The sequence below is a fragment of the Falco peregrinus genome, chromosome 13 (assembly GCF_023634155.1).
Source record: "Falco peregrinus isolate bFalPer1 chromosome 13, bFalPer1.pri, whole genome shotgun sequence".
NCBI classification, from domain to species: domain Eukaryota; kingdom Metazoa; phylum Chordata; class Aves; order Falconiformes; family Falconidae; genus Falco; species Falco peregrinus.
In genome coordinates, this window is record NC_073733.1 from 10,705,871 (window position 1) to 10,726,900 (window position 21,030).

Sequence of the window (21,030 nt, forward strand, 5' to 3'; positions counted from 1 at the left end):
ATCCTTTAGCCACAGGCATTGCTAACTGAAATTTTTTATTATCTGGTATATTTCAAGTTTCATAAATATTTGATACAACCTGATAGAGAGCAATGAAATTTCTAAACTCATATTAACTAACACATCATATCAATTATTAAAAGATCACAAGACAAGTGACTTAAAAAGGTATTTAAGGAAATGGCTCATTGTTGCTTTTAGCAGTGGATTCTAGGTATAGCAATACCAACCATTAAGAATGAGTTGGTAACAATGTCAAGCAATTTTACCCATAGAAAAGCATCAAAGTGCTTATTTATTGAACCTTATTTCTGTCTTCAAAGCAAAAGTACCGATCTTCAACTTAGTTTCAGTGGCGAATACTGAGCAGACTTTATATGCATAAGAAACAGATAAAAATAAACTTTTTTCAAGCCAGAAGAAAAAGGAAAACCTGACATACTAATTGCAGCCATGACTACTTGCTCTTTTACCCTTCTATTATTCTGTAGGCAAACATATTAAAAATGTTGAAAATTTTAGCCTGCAGCAATAATAGCACCCTGTTGCTTATTGGGCTAGTTCAAGACTTTTTTCTGTAAGAATTTATCATTGCAAATGAAATATGACATAGAAATGAATCCTTTAAATCTAAACATTGACTATTTTACCATTTAATATAGATTTAATCCAGATTTATATTAAAATGCCCCTCAGCATTTAACAGGGAAATAACAATTCTATCAGAAAAAACACATATTAATGAAAACTATCTCAGCACTACAAAGATACAAGGAAGAATGTATTTTATCACTAAGTAGAATATAACCACCAATAAACACATACAGAAATCACATTAACTGAAAACATACCTCTTCTTGGGGAATATTTTTATCATTTTCAGCCTCAATTCGCACTCTTACAACACCAGATTTGTCCACTATTTCCTGAATCAGTTTTCCATTTTTTCCTATTACTTTTCCTACAGAAAGAACATACAGAACATTCCACCTTTAGGGTCTTCCCCCACACTTGCTTATTACTATACTCTAATTAAACAAGACTATTTAGCACCAGTGCAAGAATTTGTCAAAAATGACTTAGTACTCCACAACAAAAATGTAGTTAATAAGCCATGAACTAAAATGGCTAAGTAAGCTCGGGGTGTAAACTTTGGTAATGTTCCAAAGCTACCACTGCAGCATACAGAAGTACTTTATTATCAAGTTTTTTACTGAGTATATTTTCCTTCTTTTTCAAAGCTCCTATAAGAGAACGAAGGGAAAATCAATCAGAAATGCCTCACACCTTTGTATAAAATTATTTTAAATTAACATCCCGATTACAGAAACATTCAGTATCTTGCATGCTTATTTGGCTTTGCTTTGGTAGGTTTAAATAACTTCAGTGATTTACAAATAAACATTGCTGGTTGCATTAAAAAAAAAAAACAACAAAGCAATGACCACCAAAATAAAAAAAAACCTTTTACAATGCCCTAACATTTGCTGTAACTACCTTCTGGGTAGAGAACAAAGCAAAACTCTTAGTTCGTTCACAAATATTTTAGTTAATGAACTTTTGTGATACTACTGAAGATAGCGTCTGAGAGATATACAATTTTCTTCTCTGAAATTGAGCTTTTTTTAGAGGTATTTGATAAGTGTATAATTCATTAAAAAGTCAAAGACCAAAATGGAAATAAATTGTACTCTAATGCCAGTAATGCATACATATATCTCAGGAACCAGACACTCTAGTTTGAGACATGAAAATGAAAAAAATTTAGTTCTCTCCAACATCAGCAAAAGAAATTGCTGCCTGGAAGCTGACAGGAAAACTGAGCTGCTTGGGAGATAATGAGGAAAGGCCATATTGTTCAATCATAGCATTAAAGAAAAGTTTAAAAGTGATGTGAAAGATTTTTTAATGCATGTAACTTTTTTTAAACAAAACTGCTGTAACACTTGCAATGTAATCTTTTTCACAGGCACATCACTGAAAAAGGCAAAAATATGAGTGCATAACAACTATCATTTTGCAGATACAACTAATCCATGAAGAGCAAATTAAAACCCATTTTTAATCTGATGGGACAATGTTCGAAGTTAGAGAAATCTTCATTTTCATGTTTCAATTTTTCTACCCTCAATTTAAGTCCTACATATTTCAGAAGATATTACAAAAGATGGCCAGTAAGTTCTTCCTTGATGACAAAGGGTATTCAGAGTCAAAAGCTGCTTCCCAGTACTTTATTCCATTACACATCACTGGCAAAGGTAACAGCAGCTTACTAATAGATGTAAAGAAGCCTTGGCAGCCATTTAGGTAAGTCAAGTACACACCAAAGAGAAAGAAAATAAAGAACCTTACACTGGTTCTCTCAACAAAAGAAATCCATCCTTTAAAATATTTGTGTTTAGTTAGAAATTGGCAAAAAACATAAAAATCTTTAAAAATAATAAAGGATTGTATGCATATATTCTTAACTTATGTTTCAAGTTATACATTTCCATACAGCCTTTAAAAAAAGGCAACATCTTGGGCTAGAGATTTTGGTTATTGTTTGGTTTGAAATTTTTTTAAAGGATAATTAAGTAGTAAAAGCCAGATGTTTGCATTTTCCTTAGATAAAAAAGCCAGCATATCAATAATGTAGTAAAAGGAAAAAAGCCTTCTGCTTTTTTGAAGCAAATTATTTAGTTTTCTGGCAAGTTATTAGAAATATTAAAAAATAAAATTATCAAACATAGCTTATTTTGGATATAACATATGGTCCAGCCAATTCTATATTCTAAAGGAACCAAGCAAAGCAGCAGACTAGAAATGAAAACCTGCCAAATCAGAAATAATTGCAAAGTTCTAAACAGGAGAAAAGAAACAAAGAAATTAAAACCTCAAAATAATGATGTCAGCTTATTTTTACTTATCACCAGTAGAATCAGGAGGGAGTGGGGAAGGAAAAACTACTGGTTTTACATCAATTCCAGAGCAGAGATGCCACAGTTGTAAGTATTCGTCCCACTGCAGAATTTCACAGTACTTCAACATTAGCATTCATACACTGCTTGACAACCTATTAAAGTATTTGCTTTTAGAGGTATGTTATACCATATAGTGTTTTCCCTGTTCTTTTCTTATGTACTGAATTAAGCCATGTATTTTTATGTTGCTTTGTAGCATCAAAAGCTCATGAAAAGATTTCCACACACAAGGGCTGTATGCATTCTTGAGGACCTTTTTTTCCCCACCCTGTTTGATAATGGAAATTATTCAATTGTCTTAACTAGGTGTTTAGTTCATCCCACCGTGCTGCTTCTAAATAAACTGTATTTCAGATGTCAAAAGACAGGGAAAAGAAACAAAGTAAAAATAAAAATATTCAGCATATACTAGGAAAACATGAGACTGCAGATTCATCTGTTATACAGCTGAACTAATCTCTGGACATCTTTGGAGGAAGCAATTTAATTCTTTGGCTCAATCCAGAAGCTATTTACTTCATATTTAAACATCAGCACATTGTGTCTGGTTTAAAATACACCTGGAAATGCATACCAGGAAGTAATTTCTTCCAGTGTACTGAAGGTAAATGTGTCAGTAAAAATTCTGCCTGGAGTGGGAAAAAAAAAAACCCACAAAAAAGCCCGAAGCCCCAAACCCCTGTACCACCTAGAACCCTTTCACAAAGAGAACTTCTTCAAACTTTTACCCTGCCACCCTTCTAAAAGTAAAAGGCAGTTCTCAGATGACACTCTTCTGTACTATCACACAGTTAGCCTCCAGAACTGACATACCTACTAAATTTCTTGGGACTTGTATAACATCTTCAGCAAATTCAAGGTAACTTCTTGCCTTTTTCACTGCATCTTGATCCTAAAACAGATATATGTATGAGAGAAATAAGATCTGTTTTTCCAAGGTTTTTTTGTGGTTTTTTTTTTTTTTCCTGAAAGACTAAAGAGGACTTACCTCTCCATAAATATGGAATGTGCATGTATCTTCATCAAGGTCAATAGCAGTCACTCCAGGGACTTTTCTGGCTTGCTGAATATTAGCACCATGAGTGCCAATGGCCAAGCCCATTAGGTCTTCACGTACAACAAACTGTTCATGAAACCGTGATGCAAGTTGTCTAGAACTCTGAAGGAAAATGTTAGCTTACTTTGATTTTTAGTACATTGGAGAGAGAAATCAACATAAATGTAGAGCTCATTCTTTAATCAGGTACTTAGTCTACTTTTTACTTTAAGCAATCCTTTTAATGAATTTATTTTCCCTTCAAAAACACTGAAGGGTCTTCTTCAGTAGTCCTAATACTGTGTTTTACATATTAACAAAAGACTAGCCTCTAGCTATGTTGACACATCTGTCTTTCCACAGAGTATCTACAGCTATCAAGTGTTCTAGGTAAGACAGCATTTGTGTAAGTTAGTAAAATCAGAGCTGCGCTGGTTATTAAAGCAAACCCTGTAACCTCTGAGGAAAAAAAACCACCTATTTCGACAGGTTGGGGGACACAGCAATAACTCAATCACTGGACACAAAAATTATATAGAAAACAATAACTATGGATATCTACTGCATTTAAAAGTGAGAAATCCATCCCTATGCAAGACAACACAAAAGACAAATGCAGTACATTGCTTGAATTCAGAGAACAAGTATCTTAAAAATTTCATCCAGTAATCACATTTTTACCAAGACAATAAGGGTCAACCTGAGAACTTTAGATTGTCACATGCTATCAAGGCAAAATTCCTTGCTTCAGCAGGCCAGTAACAGTGACTGAAGACTACACTATTAAAACAACTTTCAATCACATTTGAGGCTCAGTTACTCTTGAATTCAACGCCTGGTTAACATTTCATAACTCTCATCACCTTTGCATGCAATTGCTATGGTGTAACCAAACAATACAAAATGGCTTACAGAAACTTAATGAGGATTTCCTACAAGAAATAAAGTACCAAGAAAGAAAAACCAACCAAAAAAACCTGAACAACTTTTGGATCTGCAAGAGGATTTTAAGAATAGCAAATATCACTAGAAACCTGGATAAAACTTACAAAAAAATATAAAAAACAGGGGAAAAAACCTGAACTAACTGTAACTCCCAACGACCATAGTAAACAATTTCCTGAAGTAGTTCCGAGTTTCCAAGAGAATTATGCTAGCGAGCTCTGACTTGATGTGAAAGTATGAACATATATGCCCATACATAAAATATAGTTTCCATATTTTCTTAACTGTATAAAGCTTCCACCACAGAGCAAGCATGCAGAAGAGAGCTGGGAACAGATGGAAGCTTTTGAGAAATATCTTGTAGCACACTGTGGAGTTGCACGATGCTGAAAGTATTTAGACATGGAGGAAACGTAGATTTTTGTCAACACCCATACAATCCTGCATTTCTATGAACTGAATCAATGTCAATCCCAGGTAGCTCAGATTATTAGCATGAACAGACCTCACGAGTGCAAGGGAAAACACTTTGGAAATGCTAAATTGCATGCAGTTCGGAATCTGTTAAGCAAGTGGGGAAATCATTAAAGATAAGCGGACACTTTTCCAAAAGAAAGCCACATGTTTAAAAAGACTAAAACAATGACTGTAAAGTTTCTCCCACACAGCCTCTTCATACTTTCAAAAATCAGGTAATTTTCTTATAGGATGCTTGTGCTCTATGAAAGCAGTAAGATCACTAAGTTTGGTCACCCTGAGAACTAGAAAAACACATGGAGAGAAATTAGCAAGACAAACAAAGAATATGGTTTTTTTTCTGTATGGTAATGAAGTCATACGTTTATAAGAAGTTACAGTACTCTAGATCTACAGAGAAGATCTAACTGTCCTAGCTGAACTGCTACTGTTATCTGACCTGGTCCTGCTTAAAGCTGTTGATAAATATCCTGTGCTGAATCACTGTCACAGAAAACTGGCTACAGTAGAGAGTGGCGTAAGTATCCAAGTGTCATACTTTGTATGCTCAGAGAGCTCTATCAAGCACTTCATTAACTAGATTACAGACAACTCAAAGCAAACATTTTAAATGCTCACAGATCAACATTCTAACAGATAAGTCAAATGCCAACTTAGTAGGTGACATCTGTTAATTCCACCACATGAGAGCAGAGAACAGGACGATCAAGTCAATGATCAGTTGTTAACACAACTATGTATGATATTTAGAAAAGATGAAGATAAATCATCACTGGGTACCTTGGCTATGACAGTTAAACTGTAATACTACAAACTGCTTGTACTAAAGTATCATTGGCTTTTCTGTAAATTATGTATTACAAGAGGGATTTTATTTAAACATAGGAAATTCTGTATCCTGCTTCCCTCCAATAAATTAGTACAAAACAACTATGCAAATAACATATTAACACCTAGTTAGAGGCCATGACTGAATTGCATTTAGACAGAACAAAATACAAACCACAATGAAAAACTACACTTGTAAATTCACGCTTTTGACAAAACAACTAAGCAACACCTACTGGGAAAGAATGCAAAAAAAAAATAAAATTGGTTATTTCACTTGATGCTCTAAAAGCCGTGTTTGAGAAGCAGAGCCATGCAAGTCAAGAAGCTAATATGCAGAAGAGAAGGTACAAGACAACAAACAGAAAAAATAATCAAATAAAAGGAAGCTGGTTCAGTGATTATAATGCCAAATAGGAAAGGTAGAACTGCTAGATGAAAAGAACTAGCAGACATTTAAGTTCAGAGAGTGTAAGACACAGAAAAGAGTTTGATGGAAACAACTAACAATTAACAACAAAGTAAAGCCCAAAGTGTTCACTAAATATTTCTTCCGCAGATGGACATGTGCAGTCTGTCTATGTGTCCATAAAAAAAAAAATCATACTCATGATTTCTGTTGAGACACTATCTGAAGCTCTTCTTTTCAGGTTCAGTTGAAATGGATTTTATGTTTATAGTAAGTACAGAAAACAAATGCCAACATGAAAACTACCAGCCAACTTTCATCATGCAAATTACAACCACATATAGCTATACCACAACCTTCATTTAAGTACTGCTCAGGCAGAAACTGAAGCCAAATAATGGTTTTCAAGTGAGAACGAAATCAAGTTCACAAGTCCTTCACAGCAGAAAAAAAAGGTTCAGCCTTACAATGACAGCAAGGATCCAAGATTAGTTTGGGAAAGGAATCAATGACAACAGCTGTTGGTGCATGCATTTGTGGGGGCATGTAAAGAGAATTAGCTCTAAAGAGGCTGCTCTTCTTCCCACTTCCAAAATAATACTTTGCACTTCAAGAGGTAAACTGCCCACACAATTGTCAGTTCTGGAGGAAAACAGAGAAGAATGGATTACTGAAGAGCTACAGCAGGGTGCTCAAGAAGGAACAGGAAAGAGAAGAACTGGTCCTTTCTTGGTCTTGAGAAATATCAAGACCCAAACAAACCTGGATTACAGCTCTGAAACATAGAAATCAAGATACTGAAGGGAACAACAGAAGACAGAACTTCTTTAACAGTGAGTACACTTACTAGATACAAGAGGCCTGTAGTACACAACATCCCTCTTCAAGCTAAGGCCAAATAGATAGAACCCTTGGAGCTGGGGGAAATGAAACCTGGCTCTAAAGTAACAGAGCTGGTATATACACCCATGTAAAACTGAATTACAGTAGTTTGATGGTACTTCCAGTTCTAAAAGTTTTCAGAAATGTTGCTTCCCCCCCCCCCCCCCCCCCCCCCAGATAGGAGAAAAACCATGAAGAAATGTTAATTCTACTCTATAAAGTTACCCTTCTTTCCTAGCCTACTCTTTCTGTGGGTTTGTTTTTTTTTCCCTTCTTCCTTCCCATGGACAAGTATGAGTCAAGCTTCTTGCCAGTCAACACCCACTCTCCAGTCACAGGAATATCAGAAGCTGTATCTGCTGTAAGATGATTTCCTAACATTTTATCTATAGACAAACCCATCCCTTCATACATCCTACCAACATCAGTCTCACCCCTTCCATCTCTCATTCACACTGTCTTGTTTTCCAAAATCCAGTTCTGGTCCATCTCAGTATCGTGACATATTCACTCCCATTTGTTATTAAAAATAGTAATTGAAAGCTATTGAATATGTGGCACTATTCATGCAATAATGGCTAATTATTTTATGCTTCAGACTACAAAAGAAATATATTTAGATATATATTTGCATTTAATCGCACACAAAATCCCACTGAATAAAGTGAGATTGGATGAAAATGAGATTCTTCAAGAACAGACCCTTTACCTATAACCCTGCTGGGTTACATATCCATCTGCTTCTTTTTATCACCAAGAATAGCATCAGAAGTTAACAGTTACTTTCACCTCAATGCAAGCCCTACCAGCTATGAAATGCACGAGTATATTTTTAATTTTATTTAAATCAAATTACTTCAGGGAAAACAAACAACATACCTCCAGCTGTTTGCTAGCTTCTTCATTTCTCAGTATCAGGGATAACTTGGTACGAAGACTTCGAAAGTGCATATCAATCAGCATATTTGCCCGCTTTGTTGTTACATCATTGATTGACTAAATTATTAGTAAAAGAAAGTACAGTGGTTTACACATGAACTTTTGAAACAAACTACTGCCGATGGTATGATTCGACATTTGTACTTACCAAAATAATAAGCTGGTGGTTTTCAGAATCATATGTTACAGAAAAAGCTCCAACTGCCTTTTTGAAGTCCTTATGTGCAGATTCTTTGGCACACCTAGGAATAAAAGCACTGTAAAGCTAAAAATACTAACTCCTGCATTTGTCATTCACAGTCAAAAGGATTAACTTCTTAGTACAAAGAATATAAAGAAATATATCCAAGTTCTCCCTTTTAATGCACGTGTAATTTCATTCTGATATCACCATTTATTTTACACTTTCATTTGTTTTCCATATGAATGGGATTAGAAATATTTCAGAAATTTTCTGTATGCACATCTATGAAATGAAAAAGTCAGTATTAATCTAAGTTTTAGTTATATTTACATGAGAATGATGTGGCTGTGCTTTGGGAGAAAACTAACTGTTTCTGCATCATACTATGGAATGTTTCATTATTGCACAAGTATTCTCACAGCCAAGATCTAAATGTGTTATACCCTAGACTGTAACGCAACTTTTTCTTTCGTCATTAAATAACTACTTGAACAGATTGTCATACTTTTATCAACAAAAGAATGACCACTTGAAAATTAACAATAAAACTGACAAAGAATGGATTCTGATTAATCTTTGCACATTACTGAACAGCTGTAATAATAATATTTTTTAACTCTATACTGCACATAAACCTTAAAACCTTGAGGAAAGTATTTTCTCCTACAGGACTAAACTGCATTTCAAAAATAATCTTTTTTGTTTCTAAAGTATGAGCATGTCCACATTTTTATTTTCTACATTCTTGCATGAAAATTTTGAAAATTAATTTAGAGCACTAAAAAGCATTTTTATTCCTTCTTGTCTCAGACTCAAGAAGTCACCCACATTTTGAAACAAGTTATAAAGAAATGCTTATACTTACATTTGCCTTAAATCTTCTGGAACTGCCAGTTTGATTTTATGAAAAGTATCTTTTGTTGCAGGTTTATTGGGGTTCACAGATCTCAAACGCTCAATTGTGACAATTTCGTTGTATGTAGCATCACAGGCTGCATATTCTATTACATAGAACTGATATAAAAATAATAAAATCATCCAAGCCATATATTTTACGACATGAGTGAGCATTACACTATTAAGAGAAAAGCACTTCCATTAACTGTACAAGTAAAATTTGAACTTTTCAGGTTGAGATTAATGGTAATTGCAACAGTCCAAGCAAGAAACTCTTTGAAAACAAAGAGGGACAAGTTAAAACCACTACACACATCAATACAAAAAACATCATAAGAAAAATAAAGTATAAATGAATACAGAAAATATATATATATGTATATATGCATATTCCTACCTCACCCTTTATCATTCTCACTTTAGCCAACCACCAACAGCAGGGTTCTTTCTCATTTGCCCTGGAATAAACCTAAACAAAATACACACATTACATGTCTGTAGCATTGTTAAAAGACATCACAAAAGCTGAAACTAATATGAGCAGGAACTCTGCTATAGGAACAAAGACCAGCAAAATATATCAGTACATGAATTGTGTGATACAAGCACCACACAGTAATCATGTAACAGCTGAAGTGTTTATTGCAAATACAGGTAGGCTACAAATTTATGTATATAAGATTGTACAGATAATTAATATCGTACCCAATATACTGGCATTAGTTGCTACAGTCAGAAAAGACATAATTCAGCTTTTTATATCTGTTAACATTTAATCAGCAAGATTTCTAATTGTCTGTAGGTCTGATGAGGTCCTTACCAGCAGGTGGAAGGGAGAGGACACTTATCTACACTTTAGGACATGTATCTGCAACATGCACACCGAAGAGTTTTGCCATTTTCTTGTCTTACAAATCAAAATAAACTTAAATAGCATGCAAAGAAAATGTAAATCTTGAAAGCTGTCTTTTGTAAAGTCACTATAAAAATCAGTTTTATAATTGTATAGAATAATCGAAGTTTTAGGAACTTACTATATTAAAGCCAGTTTATCTCTACATACACATATATTTTTAGATTTTATGTACACACATATATAATGCAAATTATCTCATTCAGTCTGAAGGTTTTGTAACATAGGTATTATTAACTTACAGCTGAAGAACTACAGTATGGCATCTATTTCTAGATTAATTCAGTTCTGATACTGATAAAGAACTGATCTGTAATCTAAGAAATGCTGATCATGTTTGTGTATCAGCATGGAGGTCATAGTACATGGAATACCAAAACAGCCATATAGTTTACAACTGTCAAATTCTTTCTGATGACATGCTTAACATTGTTCTATGTAGCACCTGGAATCAAAAAATGTGACAGCATACAATATGGAAGCAAACCTTCCACTGGCTTGGCCAACATTTTTCGCCCCAAGTCCTCTTACTTCTCAGAATAAATGTTGTTAATAGAGCATACATACCTCTACTTCATCACTTTCATTTATATCTTTATTATAGCCTGCAGGTGGTGGAAACCTCACATCATGGAATGGTATTTGTCTCTCTGGTTGCCAGCTACAAATAAAAATACAATGAACAGCCTAAACATTTCCACCGCCTTTGCAAACAGAAATCAGAAACATTTTCAATCCATTAGTTTTACACTTTTAAGTTTTGTGAAACTTTTGTGTATATGTATTAAGGTAATATGTATCTATAATAAGAAACACACCTAAGTGACCATTAAGCATCTTAGAAGACTCCCTAATGCTACCCGCACAGTTTTGAAATCTTCCAGCAGCAGTTTTTACTCTATTTGCAGTCATAGGTTTATTAGAAAAACAGGTTAAAAAAATGTTTCATAACACATTCGGACATTTCCTTCAAAACAAGCCTGTTTCTTCTTTTTCTTTAGTTCTACTATAAATCATGAAAACTTGATCAGGATTCAGACTGAATATGGTTTCAATTTTCAATTTCTTTAATAGAGACTGGATAAATTGAACACAACAAGAAAAGATTATTTTTAAAGAAACTAGTAATGCATTATTTCCTTCCTGAAGGAAACGAAACCTGAACTCAATGGTATAATAGAAGGTTACTTTTTCATGTCCTTAAATGATGGGAAAGGAACATCATTTCCTTTCTAGCTTAGAAAATTGGTATTTATCACTTATCTATAGAACAAATTTTGTAATAATCTGCTAAACCTAAAAATAAGATATTCACATGAGAAAGAAGCAGTCATAGTAACACTGCTGACTTACTCAAACATGGGTTGTCATCATGTAAATTCTGTAACATGCTCATCTTCCCAACAAAGCCCATGTTACTGTAGTTTTATACTTAAAAATATTTAAACAATTAAAAGCATTTATACAGAAATGTCACAACATAGTAAGCATCAAACATAATTCCAGAACACACTAGCAGCAAGCTTAGAGCACCCAAGAGATGCTACTCTGCATTATTAAGTTATATTTAGGTTAATCAAATGCTAGGTTGATATGCTGTATCATTTATAACATTAGCAATACACTTACTTGTTTTCAAATGCAACTGTTATAGAATCTTCATGCACATCCTTTACAAATGCCTGTGTAGAAAAAAAGATGGAATTATGGTACACTTATGGATTTTTTAAAAAAGAATTTTAAACCCATAAAATGTCTTCCTTTCACAAGCATTGATGAAACTCAAAATTTAAGTATGCTTTCAAGTCAGCCTTTTTAATTTTGCAATAGACTCATAAAACACATACTGAAAGCCGATAACCCCCTTGGGTTCACGACTGCCAGCATACCGATACACAGAACGCCCAACCTATACATGCATTCTTCCTACTCTTAGGTGTAATAGGAGAGGCTACTAACAAAGGACAAGATCATTCTGAATAGTTATATCATGAAAGTTTAAAGTGTTTGATTTTATAATCACATTTTGCATATTTTGACAGGTACAGAAATTAAACCACAACACTCCTCAAGAAAAAAAAAAAATCATTTCTCTTCTCTCTTTTACCTCTAAGTAAGTTTGAATATTGCACTAGCAACACTCATCTATATCCATTTCAGCACAGGTTTCCCCTTATTTACTTCATCACACTTAACTTCTGTAATGCACAAACTTAAGAAAAATGCCCTGTAGCCTTCCTTTAATTTTCTTCTGGGGGATGGACAGCAGCTGTGCTAAGTCTCCCATGCAACCACAAAGCAGAGTACAGAACTAAGTGAGGTTCAGCACCAAGAGTGCTTTTCCTGCCTTATGTACTCAACTGACCTATACTTAATCAATTTTCAGCTTGAAGCCCAAACCCCCCCCCCCCCCCCCCCCCCCCCCCCCCCCCCCGCTCCATACCAGCGGAATTACTACTCACAGAACTTTGGGATTTACTAATGAAAATACTTTCTGTAACTTCAAACGATGGAGGTCACAGGACAACCAGGGATGAAAAGATTGGTTGGGGGTTTTTTTGTTTGTTTCTTTTTAAAAATAGCTCTGTAAAGCTCTGGAACAGGTAAACATTGGTGACATGTGCTGAGTATTCCACTAACATTTGTCCCAACATAGTAAATCCTTGCAAGACAGGTAGATAAAAGCCTGAACCAGGCACAGTAAAGATAACTGTTGGCCATACGCTGGCAGCATTGATACAGATATAGCTAGTGAAAATTAAAAACCTGACAATTTCTTTAGTTTACATCAAGTTCAGAAGACTCAATCTCAAAACCTGGTGGAATACCTGACTTTCACTCCGGCCTGGCGAAAAAAGTTGATGTCGTAAGACTGTTGGTTTTGCCTTTTAATTTCCAGCCTTGCAAAATTACAAAAATTCATTGTAAAGAATTTTTAAATTAAGTGAACAATGCCTTGCCAAATACCGAATTTCAAATATGCAGTATACAAAACACTTCTGCCTACCTCTATGTGAAGTTTATGCTTAAAAAACAATTACCCAGACAAAATATATTAACAGGCTAAATAATTGGTTGTCTAATCTCATCTACCCATAGAAAGGTGGTTTTCCTTGCTTTTTGTGACACAGAAAAGTGTCAGATACACTTATCACACCAGTTTTTCACAGCCTGCATCACAACATTATGTCAACTATCCTCTGGTATAAGCATTTAAACAGATCTGTAGTAAGTAAAATGTATTTGGACTCCACAGCACTACATATTTGAACACTTCTAAGTACACAGAGAAATGTTTTGAAACATTTCTAAGTTTTCATTAAAAATACTAATATTTAACCAATAATGCCTTTGGAAAACTAAAATTCAAGCTTATCAGAATTGTTTGGTTTTCTTTATTTTGCGATATGTGTAAAATTCCATACAATGCTAAAAATAAATTAGACTTTAACACCGTAAGCCAGATTGAGACACTGGACAAGCCAGTCCCAGATGTCAATGAAGGCAAAGAAGAGGCCCTGATTTCACACAAAGTATTATGAAAAGTACAATAAGCACTCATCAGTCTTTTTTAAAATAGAGTGTAAGTTGGAAATTCAAACAAAAGGTGAACACTGGCTGTGACGAATGTGAACATATAGACGCAAAGCATTAAAAACATAGTGCAACTAGATGGAAGTAAAGTAAGGGAACAGGACAGTGAAAGACTGCTGCTGGGATATTGCTATCACTAAGGGCAGATACACCAAGGAGTAAAAAAAAAAGAAATCTGAATCAGTGAAAAAGGCTTGTTTTTGCTTCTGTGACCAGAAGCACGTTTTACAACTGCTAAGGTTGATGATTCTTCTCTGATGTGGGGGAATAATAATAATAGGCAAGTTTTCTATGCCAAATTTGACTTTCAGTCTCATAAAGCATTAAGGCTTCTTTTCATGATTCAGACATAAATAAGTGAAAAAGTTTACAATCCAACATTGACATGTCATGGCATTTCTCAAACATGAGTGTTCACATTCTAAGAAGGGTTATATGATGAAGATATGGTCTAAATTTTACAAATTATTTGATACAAAGTAAGAATTATTTGGAACATCAGTGTATTTGTTATTTTTTTACTAAATGGAATGACAGACACTCCAAAGGAACAAATAAAGGCTCTAGCTGCCATGAAGTTTTGTTGCTTTTTTTGAAGTCTGCTCGCATCATTAGATGTGAGCGCTGTCAACCATTTTAATAAGGGGTAATTAACTGCATGGAGTTAATTATCATAGATGCTCTTTTAAGATAAAAAAAGGTGCTGTGTTGATACAAATGTGCATCCATTGCCTGCATGACAGTTCCGTAACATCTCATACCTGTTGGAAGGAGAAAGTCAAAAGGCAACTTGAATAGCTAATCACATCTGAGAAAGTCTGGCCATACAAAGAAACAGAAGAGGGAAAGAAAAATAGTCACAGAAGTGGTAACCAAACAAGGGAAAAGGGTACAGGCTGTCATCCTCAGAAGGACTGCACAGACAGGCTTATGAATGTACAAAGGGACTGGAGATATCAGCTGAGAGTATGTCTGTATGGAATGGTGAAAGAAAAAAAAAATTACACAGAATGCAACAGAAGGCCAAAAGAACAATTGTTAATAGTGAGACCTGAAGTAATAAAGAACTAAGAAAGATGAATGATTTTGTCAATTGTAGCTTCAATGAAAAAACATTAAGTATCTATAAAACCAAGGGAACAATGGCAAAGTGCTGAAATGACTGGGATGAAGAGTGGAATATTTTTAACAAGGTTACAGAACAAGAAGTGGCAAAAATCAGTTATAGACAACACATAGACGTTAACAACAAACATCATTCCAAAACCATCTGCCTTATAAACAGGATGATTCCCATCTCTAGGAAAGGATACAAGAGAGGATCACTCTTGAACTGGATAATCAAAACCAATCCCATGCTTGAAAGGTATCCAGCATGTCCCTTAGAGGGAAATAATATCTAAAACTAGTCCCAGAAAGATTAGACAAAGAACTGTCTATCAGTTCTCTGAAAATGAGATAAGAACTTCAAACCCCAATTTACTACACCTATACAAGGAAAGACATTAGAATATGTGCCCTAATAGCTAGCACACATCTTCAAGATTTAGTTACTTTAGCTGTGAGCTGCAAAAAGGCCAGTTCCCTCCCTTTAGGATTCACAGTCCTGGTGGCTTGTTTGTTGGACCAGTCTTCCTCAAGTAAGAGAGCCTCACCTTTTCTTGCCAAGGATTCTGGGCCCAGCAACATACCAAGCCATGACTAAGCACCTCTAGGTACTAGACTGTCAATTATCGCTGAATCATGCTCATGGACAGCACTGTACTTTCCATGGAGTAATTCACCTTAGCCAAAGAGAAAAAGATTCATGAAAGTACAAGCGGTACTTTAATTCCATTCAGAAAGAACTAGTCTCCACTTCAGTGATCACACCAACACACCTTACTCTGTGAAACCAAGTGTACCTGACCAGTATGAAATTTTAATTCAAATCTTCCAGTTGAGTATGAATGCATCCTCAAGCCATCTCTTGTGTTTCGTGTGGAACATAATCCCTCCAGATGTATTTCAGAATGCATTCTGGATCAAGTCCCACAGGTAATATAAGCAGAAAAGACTGGTTTATTACTCTCAGTAGGGCTTAGGTGACAATTAAGCACTGGTTTTGTACAGTCAAGATCAAGATGCTGCTGGGTACACTCAAAAATGAAATTAAGTGCTTAGGGACTTGAATTTACAAGGTCCTCAAAGAGAGCTACAAGAAGGATGTGAAAACCTGGAGTGGCAATTAGATACCTACTTGTGCCACTTAGCCCCATCATGACTCTACCAGCCTCATATTCCTCCCCTCCATGTCTTAGTATCAAGACAGAGGCACACTTTTCCAAAACATTTACACATTCTGATGAAAACATTCAGAACTATTCAAAGCCAAAGAAATTATCGCAAGTTATCAGTAAACCATTAGATTGGATAAAAGAATTACTTTGTTTTTGATTTGTTTGAAGTGTTACTGTTGTAAAACATTTCTTAGGAGGCTGCTTAAAAAACTTTTCAAGTGGAAAAAAAAAATCTTCTTGCAATTAAACCTGCACTTTACATCATCATACCCTTCTTGTTATGCTGGGTCAACCAATCCATTTTATAATCAAATTTCCTATCTTCAAGACTGGCATAAAACTCACAAGAAAACATGCAGGTAAATTAATAAGAGTGATACTCAAACATTGTGATGAAAGAAAAAATTGTACCTAAAATTCAAGTAATTCAGACTAGAGGAAAACTGCTGATTTACATTGAGCATTACTGCATGACGGTTTCTTTAAAAAACACAACTTTTTTTTAGTTTTTAAAAAAAGATTTATTATAAGTGTGATGCTCCATCTAGACAGATAATACATGTGAAGACCAAGAAATCTGTGTGCTCCATTTGTCCCCTTAGATAAGTCCTCTTGGTTAACAATTAAGAGACAAGAAAATTCCTATGTTTACATTTCTAAAAGTTAAAAGGCAAACATAATATGCAACTTGGAGACAATATCTGTGTTATAACATGGATACACTAAATCATGATTAATGAATAAGCTCCCATGAACATATGCTCAAATGAATTTTTTATCAAAAGTACAACCAGAAATTGTCGTTATGTTACAGACAAAAGGGATACAGGTCCTCATAGTGTCAAAACTGAATGCAGCAAAAAAAAAAAGTTACAGAAGCTTTCAGTTCTCCCAGGTTTCTTTGGTAACATTTGTCACTAAAGAATGCACAATGTCACTTTTAACATAATCTATTTTGCATGATTATGTAAATAACATAATTTGATAAAAGCCTCATTAAAAGTTCTCTTATGCAGCATGTCTTCTGTTTCTGTCTTGAGTGAATACTTCACCTTTAAAAAAATAAAACTGATTTTTGAAAGCGCTAAATAATTTCATTACAGGAAGCAATATACAGATCTAGAACGTTGGCTACAACACTGCAAACCCAGAGTGCTTCTTTATCATGTTTGCTGACTTGTTTCATACATACTTAAAAAACCCCATCATTTTCAGAATATGAGTTTATCACACATTTAAAAAATAAGCTTTTTAAGAGGTCTTCCGGTTTTTTTCTCTTCTTAGAAACACTCAGAGCTGTTGGAACTGTATCATTTGGTTATCAACCTGCCCTACCTACACTAACATTGGAGTGTGAAATTCTACCTGTTCCTTCATTGCTAACATAAATATTGGATGTCGCACAATAACTAGGCCCAAATTTTAAAGTACTAGGAACATTTAAACGAAGGTAGACTTGCAGAAACCAATCCATGACTGTTTCTGGTATGTTGATAATGTGTCAGTGGTAGTAGGCCCAAACCCACTGTCCAAGTTTTATTTTTCTCTGAATAAGTAAACCCACAAATTATACCCTATTAATGTGCCGATTAACACAACCCAGCTCATGCAATTCCACAGCAATACTACACAGTATTAAGAAAAATATTAAGTGCTCAGCATATATGTCCAAGGCTCAGTGATGGCTTTATTCAGCACCAGCACAAGGGCTTGGAAACAAATGGAATGCCATTAAGTAGTTTCAGTAAGAAGCACATTTGATAATTAGACGTATTTAGCAACTCAGCACATATATATTTGCCCAGGCAGTGCTCTAATACCAGTAGGCAGTGTCCCCTGCCACAGCATTAAGAGCAGGAATCCACGACAGCATCTCACCCCGAACGTGTATTTAACAAGGGCCCCCCCTCCCCCGCCTTAAACGCCGTGCGCTAGCAAGCGCAGCTCTCTTGGAAACCTGGAGAGCGAGAAAGACTTTCCTTAAGTAGCGACAAAAGCTGAGGATTTAGCAATTAATGCCCCATCCCTGATCCTCGCTTCAGCGCCAAGGAGAAGGCGGCCCTGGGCCCTCCTGCCTCCTCTCGCACACCGCCGGCGCCAGGGCCTCCCCTTCCCACAATAGGGGGAAGGCCCAAGGCCTCCCCGGACGCCGGGGCCCTCTCTCGCCTTCCCTCTCTCCCTCATCAGGCCTCCAGTCCCTCAACCCTCAGGCGGCGGCCCCCGCTCCTCTCGGCCCGGAGGCCCGGCTCCCTCGCCCCAGACACCGAGGGACCCGCCGCGGCCTCCACCCCTGCCCCACTCCTCCTCCTCCTCCTTCCTGCCCCGGGGCCTCCGCTTTCCCTCAGAGCGGGGAGGAGGAGCCGCCACCGCTGCCGCCTCCTCCTCCTCCTCCCGTCCCAGGCCCCACTCCCTCCCCTGAGGCCCAGCCGGACCCAGCCGCGAGCACCCGGTACCTTGTAGAAGGCCCCGTTGGAGCCCCGCACCTCCACCACCAGCTCCTCCATGTTGTGCCGCGGCGGCTCGGTGCGGGAGACCCAGGCCCGGCGCCTCCTCCCTTCCCTTTCTCTCTCTCTCGGCGCAGGAGGAGGAGGGGTGTGTGTGCCGGGGCGGGGGAAGGGAAGGGGAATCTCGGTTCACGCCGAGCCCGCGGGGGTGGGGCCGCGCGGGGCGGAGGGGAGGGCCGCGGGGGGGGCGCTGCGGGGACGCTCCGCGCCGCCGCCGCTCGCCCTCGGCCGCCCGGAAATGAAAGCGAAACGGTCACCGCCGGGCGGCGCGCGCGGGGAGGGGGGGGGCGCGCCCGTTTCGAATGTAAACGCCGAGTCCGCGTCACGTGCCGGGCCGCGGCGGGAGGGGCGGGGCGGGGAGCTGGCCCCGGCCGGCACGCGCCGCTCGCCCACCGCTTAACGGCCGGGTCGCGCGCGCCGCCCCGCGCCCCTCCCGCGCGCGCAGCCGCAGCGGCGAGGGCCGAGCGCACCCGGCAGTCTCGGCTGGGGTCCCGCCTCCGCCCCCGGCGGGCGCCTGAGTGACTGCGCCGCTGGCCAGTCAGGTTGCGCGCCGCGCCGCGCGGTCGGAGCGGCGGGGGAGGGCGGGGTGCGCGCGGCCTGCGCCGCCGGGGCCCTGTGGCGGGGGCGGGGCGGCGCTGCGGCCCCCGCTGAGGGAACGGGGCCGGTAATGGCTCCTGGAGGCGGTGACGTTGCTGGCGCCCAGGGAGCGGCCATGGGAGTGATGGAGACGAGGGCCCGCGGCGGGCGCTGCCATGGGCAGGGGCAGGAGGAGGCCTGAGCCTGCGGGACGCGGCCCTCGTCCCACAGGGCGCCGCGGGAGATGGCCGCCGCGCGGGGGGGCGGGCTCCGCCATGCCGTGGGCTCAGCCTCCCTGCTGACGGTCAGGAGTGAGGAAAACTGCGTTGATGTGGCAGTTTTTAACGGGCCCTGCACTAACAAATGGCCGGGCCGGTGTGGCTGTGCTGGACACCTGAATGCCTCAGAAGGGCGTGATACAAGATGAACAGACCCGCCAGCCTGGAAGGCTGGTGTGCTGGGCCTGCCTCTGTGGGAGAGCTAAGCTTTGTTCCACAAACAAGTTCACACGTACATTGTTTTAACTACATTTAAGAACTCACAGACATCTCACCTTAGAAACTCCTCTGACAGCAAAATCTACCTGCACATACGGTTTACAGTGGAACCGGGTGGTAGATGTTTTGAAGAGCTGCTGTATCCACGGTGGAACATTTACAGCTGAAAGTACACTGGCACAAAAGCTGCTTGCTCAGACTTACATTAGGCCTACACAAACATTAACATGATCTTCCTATGTGGTTCCCCCCCCACTAACTACAAAGAATACAAGAAGAAAAAAAGTAGTTTTACAGCTACTCTCACAAGTGACAATTATTCCCATGGCTGCCATTTCTCTGAATAAACGTGTAATGTTCTCCTTATATAAGTCATGAGGTGAAATTCTGCACGTACTAATGAATTTTCAAAACTCAGTAAGCATATGATTTCACCTTTCCTCTTGATTCTTACATTATTGTGTTGCAAACCTTGCAAATTAGTTTCTCAGTATGCTGCATTTTACATTTAAGCTATGAAAGGGTGTACAGTATTTCTTCTTAGTCATGAAAACTTTTACTTTCTGTTTCATTTTTTTGTTTGCGAGATCAAGAGTTGCCTGTAGTGATCTCTGTATACTATATGTTAATCTGCTTATTGTGATTTTTATTGTATGCTTTCACAGTTGTGAGGTAAATTTAATTATATGATTGCTGTGCAGCGTACCTTGAAGGGAAGGTGATTGATTCTCTTTTCATCAGATTTGGATACTCTTTTCAGCAAATTCTTGAGTATGATGAAGGGTCAATTCAATCTAATGAATTAGTTTGACAGCCTGCTGTGCTCATTAAACAGACAGTCGCAGGATTGTCTTGCTTGGGAATGGCAAAGGGTCCAAGAGGACTGAAGGAAGAAAAACGTAAAGATGAAGAGCAATGATGCAAGGTTTGTGTGTGAATAAAAAAAACAGTGGAGATTAGATCTTACAGAGTGTCAATAAAGAAATTTAGGTAAAATAGACGTCTCTTGTGACTTGTTCATGTTACACTTATTAAAAAAATGGTAACTGTATAAATGGTTCAAATCAAAATTTCAACAATCTGCCAGAAAGGTGATGCCCAACTCTT

General features: G+C 38.0%; 1 protein-coding gene across 4 annotated transcripts in view; it reads right to left on the minus strand.

The window, feature by feature from the left end:
• FMR1 (fragile X messenger ribonucleoprotein 1) overlaps positions 1-19,325 on the minus strand; it is a 31,720-nt gene extending 12,395 nt beyond the window's left edge. The window contains exons 1-10 of one of the 4 annotated variants that reach the window (XM_005238332.4): positions 18,800-19,324; positions 12,103-12,155; positions 11,041-11,134; positions 9,958-10,029; positions 9,529-9,677; positions 8,628-8,721; positions 8,420-8,536; positions 3,952-4,122; positions 3,777-3,855; positions 852-961 (exon numbers count right to left, since the gene is read on the minus strand). In XM_005238332.4, the coding sequence (XP_005238389.1) occupies positions 852-961; positions 3,777-3,855; positions 3,952-4,122; positions 8,420-8,536; positions 8,628-8,721; positions 9,529-9,677; positions 9,958-10,029; positions 11,041-11,134; positions 12,103-12,155; positions 18,800-18,850 (990 nt within the window). In that variant the 5' untranslated portion in view covers positions 18,851-19,324. Of the gene's footprint in view, positions 1-851; positions 962-3,776; positions 3,856-3,951; positions 4,123-8,419; positions 8,537-8,627; positions 8,722-9,528; positions 9,678-9,957; positions 10,030-11,040; positions 11,135-12,102; positions 12,156-18,799 lie in introns of all 4 variants that reach the window. The other 3 variants (XM_027788071.2, XM_005238331.4, XM_027788070.2) reach the window with 3 other exon arrangements.
• Between the last annotated feature and the right edge of the window lie 1,705 nt (positions 19,326-21,030).